We start from the raw sequence: 5,685 nt of genomic DNA on the forward strand, positions 1-5,685 counted from the left end.
AAGATTGGACACCCCTATCCTAAGTGTACAAAAGTTGAAATATCAGTTGAAATAAAAGTTAAATACCAGTATCATCAGATAGAAAATGGTATCAGTCTGAAAGTCAAAAGTTTTGTATTGTGGCAACACTAACACATACAAATTTTGTGTCCAGACAGACATAAGCACTATATCTAGTAATTCCACATTGGGCTTTTTTAATGCCGACATGCAGTTCTTCCCTAACCCATTTTCTCAACATTTTAATTACCAGTGAAAAACTGGGCTATTCAAATACATCGCCACGATGTGAGATGTGAGAAAGACCCGATCGTGCTTTTGTGTCCCCAGTGTTGTGACATCATACCAGAATCCAAGGCCGTATTGGAGCTGGTGATGGAGCAACAGCTGGAGTTCAACAACAGTCATGATAAAAGGTTTCCAGTCATTGTGATAGAGGGACTGGATGCTACAGGTGAGAAATAAGTCAATAAGTCAAAATAAATCTTGACAAATGCCAAGTCATTTAATTAAGATTACTGTGGTTGAATTTGTTCTTGCAGTTATAGTTAGAAGTTACACTTATATGTACTTTGTGTAACTTAATTGCAAAGTCACTGAGAATTCTCTAAGATAAGATCAATATGTAACTAAAAGAACATGTCTTCTAAGGTACACAACAGAAAGTTGACATGTTTCTCTTACTCCTATCTATGTACACAGGTAAAACTACTCTGACCTGCAGCCTGCAGAAGGCTTTGGGTGCAGTTCTGCTAAAATCCCCCCCTCAGTGCCTGGCCTGCTTCAGACAACGCTTTGACGCGGAGCCACCACTCATTCGCAGGGCCTTCTATGCCCTTGGGAACTACATCACTGCAGCACAGATAGCCAGAGAGTCATCTCATGCTCCTGTAGTTGTAGACAGGTACAAAATGTAGTACAAATACACATAGTAGCACACATCATTTGTCACCTGTTTCATAGATAAGTGGGCACGAGTGTATAAGTGAAACAAAAAAGGGAGGCAAAGAGATAGCCAGAGTGAGGATATGTTTCACTCCAAGTGTTATGTATCACTGAAGCAGATTTCCAAAACGCTGATAAAAGAAAGTGCAGTGTCATGTTTTCATCAAATACACCTAGAAAAAGTGTTCTGTAGAAGGAGCAAGATGATGTAATCAACAGTCACCATCAAACACAGTCATGGATCATGTCCAACCAGTCATACACTAACACACTAAAGAGTATGTTAAAATAATATGGCCGTTTATGCTTCCAGAAAAATAAAGACATGGAAAGACTGGAATGCACAACATTAGAGTTCACACAAGTGGATGGAAACTCTGCTTAAGAGAGAAAGACACAGAGAGAAAAACACTAAAAGAGAGAATACAAATATTGATCTGTGTAGCCAAAACTAAAGCTGAACTGTTTTATCTATTGGATTTCAATTTGGCTCTTTCAGAAGAAACAGTGAGAGAGAGACACAAACAGAGAGAAAAGAGAAAGCCCAACAAATAGAATGAAATACAGAATGAATGACAATGACATCGTATCAGCAAAAATACTATATAAATAAAAATAGAATGATTTTCCTTCTCAGGTACTGGCACAGCACTGCAGCGTACGCGATAGCCACTGCAGTGAGCGGGCGAGAGGAGAACCTCCCAGCTGTTGGCTCAGAGATCTATGAGTGGCCATCTGACCTGCTGAGGCCCAGCCTGGTCCTGCTGCTCAGTGTCAGCCCTGAGGAGAGGCTGCGCAGGCTCACACACAGAGGCCTTGACAAGACCGAGGAGGAAAGCCAGCTGGAGATCAATCACCTGTTCCGTCGCAAGTAGGTCAACTCATTTCTGTTCAAATTTCATAAAGCGCAACCTGTGGTGCTTCATAAACCATGTGCAGAATGGATGGGTTTGCCTATTAAAGACTGCAACATATGGCTCAGCCCATTGACCCATTTGACAGGCATGGTTTCTGTGAAAATACAAACACTGGTTACATAATGAAACAGAAACTTTCCTGTTCACTTTCTTTTCTGTCTTGATCCCTATTCAGACTGGATTAGTTTTATATGGGGAGGTGGGCTAATGTACCAGTGTAGGCTTTGGTAAACTGTTGTTATTTTATACTCTGTATATACAGTACTGTGCAAATGTGTTTGACACCCACATTTTTTTCTAAATAGAAGTGTTGTCTTAGATGTTTTAGGACTTTTATGAATTTTATGAATTCAGTCAGTATAAACAAAAAAGTCAGTAATTTTTTTTTTTTTTTTTAGATGTTTAGACAAACATTACTTTTCCAACAGAAGATGTATGTATGTCAATAAAGAAAGTAGCATATCACATAATACATCTAAAAAAAATAATAATAATGTAGTCTGTTAGGTTTTACCTGCAAAAACACAAGCAAGTATGATGGTCAAAGTCTCCAGAAGAACTGTGTGAGATTCTCCAAGATGCTCAGTAAAACTTACCAGACAAACCTTATTAAGCTGTATGAAATGAACCTGAGTCTACTGAAGGGTTGTCACACCAAATATTAACTTTGTTTAATCTATAACTCTTTACTGCTCTTTATAATCATTTTTAATGCAGAAAACATTTTAAAATATTTTTACACAGTATTGTACTTTAAAAGACCAAGCTATCAACACAGTTTGAGTAAAATGCTGAACATGCTCCAACTCCTGTCTACAGTAGCTGCTTGCTTGCCAAAAAAGTTGGGCTAGCATTTCATTACTTTATGGCTTATCCTATAGTTCTCATCAAAAATATTTTATTAGAATATCTCCACCACTTACATTTATGCTTTCTCTTTTGCTTTTCTTTGTGTTCGCTTTTTTTCTTGTTTCCACACTGGCGAGTTCTCTTCATTTTGAAAAGGGCAACAATACAAAATAAACTTGTGCAAGTCCCACTTGCTAGTGAGATAGGACCCACTTTAGCAGGATGTTCCTGGTATGGGGTTATACATTATCCATCAGATGTTTTGGGAGAATTCCATACATTGAGAGCTAAAATTTTCAAGGATTGAGTGTTGGCTTTCAGGGGGGCCTGAGTACAGTTGCCTGCCTTGCCTGTCTTGTAGCAACACCTCTGCATATGGTGAAATTTTAAAAATATTTTTAAAGTCTGGTTACCCTGAGTAACCAGTGAAAAGGGAGAAAATTCATTTAAAGATATCATTTCAGTTTCACTTTGGCAATGGAACATTGCAGACATTTTGAAAGCTGGTATATGATTACAAACTGATTTGATTGATTAAGTGTATGTTCATTTCACTGTGACGTGTAGCCATCCATTAGCTAGGTCAAAACCTCATATTCATTGTGTGAGGAAATCACACTTAACTAGAAAGGTTTTAGACATCTTCAGGTGGACCTGAAGTAAACTAGTTTTACCACCATGTTTGTAAACTGGTTCTATATTCAGTCTTTATATGTATGCTTTCCTAAATACAATTTTGGCCAAAAGCCGATTTTTGGGTTTTTGCCTGCTGTTTGCCACAACTAAGCAACATTTGTTTGGTTATATGTTGTGGAAAACAAGGTCTTTTACTTTTCCTTTAGTATGGAGACATACTTTTCTATAGTCTCCTGCCAAAATTAAACCAAAACCAAGTGTTGGCTGTGTTTAAAAAGCATAACCATAAAGTTTCAAAACTTCTGTCAATTTTAGATCAATTAATAAGTTCCTAGCACAGGTATAACCTACATATATATACCCAGGTGTTTCTAGTTGTGCCCAAGTCTATGTCTTGCTTTTTTAATAAAAAAGGATGTTGGTTATGATAAATAGGTGACTACAAATGAATTAACCACTGATTAAAAAAAAAAAAATCTTATCTGCCATTTCAGCATTTTTGATTGTAATCAATTTGCCTACTTATTTCTAGAGTGGATGAAGCCTACAAGAAAATCCAGAACCCTGCCTGTATCGTTGTGGATGCCAGTCCCAGCCCAGAGCAGGTGCTCCAACAAGTGCTGTGTTTAATTAAAAACAAATACAACTTGCAGACCCCAGACCACCAATGAGTTTCCCAGACGCTGCAATACCACATTTGTCCACTAGATGGTAGTATAATCATAACCTATCCTTAGACAAATAGTTCCTCCACCCCCACTAAAAAAGTCCCAGGTCTTAGACAGTGTTGGCCGCACAGGAGGTTCATGGTTAATGCCCAGCAGGCGTCAAAATCCTGTATCCTGACATGTCACAACCTGTTCACTTCCCACAGAGTAACACTGATGACACGAGAGAGAAAGTTATTATGAATGCTGGGCAGAGATGTCAACTCCCATATACAGGGTTATAGCCTTGCATGTTCCATACGCTCTGTGTTATGTTTTTCCCCTCACACTGGAGCTCAGGAACTGAACCGAAGGGCTCAGTGAATTCATCAATCATTTCAATTAGATTTCTGCACAAGGGCCCATTGTTGGTCAGCTCTGCATTCACTCCTCTGAGAGCTCAGAGAGCACGCCACATTAAAAGCTATCAGGGCCTTGTGGGCCAGGAAATTCCACCAGTTGTAGGTGTTTCTGAGCATTAATAAAGAGCAATCCTGTAGGAAAGTTATTTTATTTCCCCCTGCTGTTTAGTGTGGGACATACTTTCCACTCAGATTTTAAAAGCAAAATGTGATTCTGAGATTACTGTCCAGTGGTGTTATATAAAACAAGTGCTTTCTAAAATTGTTCAGATTAAGTTATATCTTTACTGGTGGGCTGACAATTGGAAGATTCCTCCCCATGTAAATTATTTATACTTTATCATTTAACAGTGCACATAACCGATATTAAAGCTAAAAAAAGACAAGATTTTTACTGACAATATTTGTCAGTAATAGCATTTATTTCTTCCTTTGTGTATTTCCTCATTTGTTTGTTTACAATGCAGTTACAACACAAAATAATTGATGCAAGTACAATCTGATATCTGTAAAGATTATTCCAAGAACATGCAATGTAATCTTTGAAGATTTGTTCTTTTAACAAGTTTAACATGATGCACGTTTTTATAGTGTAAGTGTACAAGACATTGTAATGGTAAATTGTAGCTGACCATACTAAGCTTCCCTCTAATTAACCAAAAGTTTCCATCTAGCAACCTAAAGGGTATATTTTACTTCAAGTACTTAAAGTTGTCATTCTCGGGGAGCCATGATATTTCTAGAATTGGTAACCCTCCAAAGAACCATTAAGGAACCCAGTGAGGAACCAAATTTAAGAACCATATTCCTGGGAAGCTCTTGCAGAGTTTGAAGTATTCTAAAGTTTCAATGCCCCTGATCCAACCATGGGTTTTTATAACAGATCAGATATCACACTGATTTTGAACAACTTTTATTTTTCTATAATGTACTATATATATTCCAAGTGGAACACTCACAATTAAAAAGCAAACAAATTTTAAGTTATATAATGCAGTGTTTTTGGATGCAGTGTAATGCATTTATGAAATTAAATTTATGAAATGTGGCCTTTTGGTTAATCAAGAAAATCCTTAGTCTGAGACAGCCCTAGCCCTAGCCCTACACACGCACACACACACACACACACACACACACACACACACACACACACACACACGCACTCATGCACGCACACACTCCCCATTGCAGCTAGGCCTATAATTCATCTATATAGTCTTATAGTTACCCATGATAGCAAGATTAATTAGGGGTTTTAGTCATTATGAG

The 5,685-nt window shown here is 37.7% G+C and overlaps 1 protein-coding gene across 1 annotated transcript in view; it reads left to right on the top strand.

The window, feature by feature from the left end:
* cmpk2 (cytidine monophosphate (UMP-CMP) kinase 2, mitochondrial) overlaps nucleotides 1-5,464 on the top strand; it is an 8,334-nt gene extending 2,870 nt beyond the window's left edge. Inside the window, exons 2-5 of the mRNA XM_017477223.3 lie at nucleotides 331-454; nucleotides 703-904; nucleotides 1,583-1,816; nucleotides 3,880-5,464. Of these exons, the coding sequence (XP_017332712.1) occupies nucleotides 331-454; nucleotides 703-904; nucleotides 1,583-1,816; nucleotides 3,880-4,018 (699 nt within the window). The 3' untranslated portion in view covers nucleotides 4,019-5,464. The remainder of the gene's footprint in view (nucleotides 1-330; nucleotides 455-702; nucleotides 905-1,582; nucleotides 1,817-3,879) is intronic.
* Nucleotides 5,465-5,685: the final 221 nt, after the last annotated feature.

Source organism: Ictalurus punctatus, chromosome 9 (assembly GCF_001660625.3).
Source record: "Ictalurus punctatus breed USDA103 chromosome 9, Coco_2.0, whole genome shotgun sequence".
Lineage (NCBI taxonomy): Eukaryota > Metazoa > Chordata > Actinopteri > Siluriformes > Ictaluridae > Ictalurus > Ictalurus punctatus.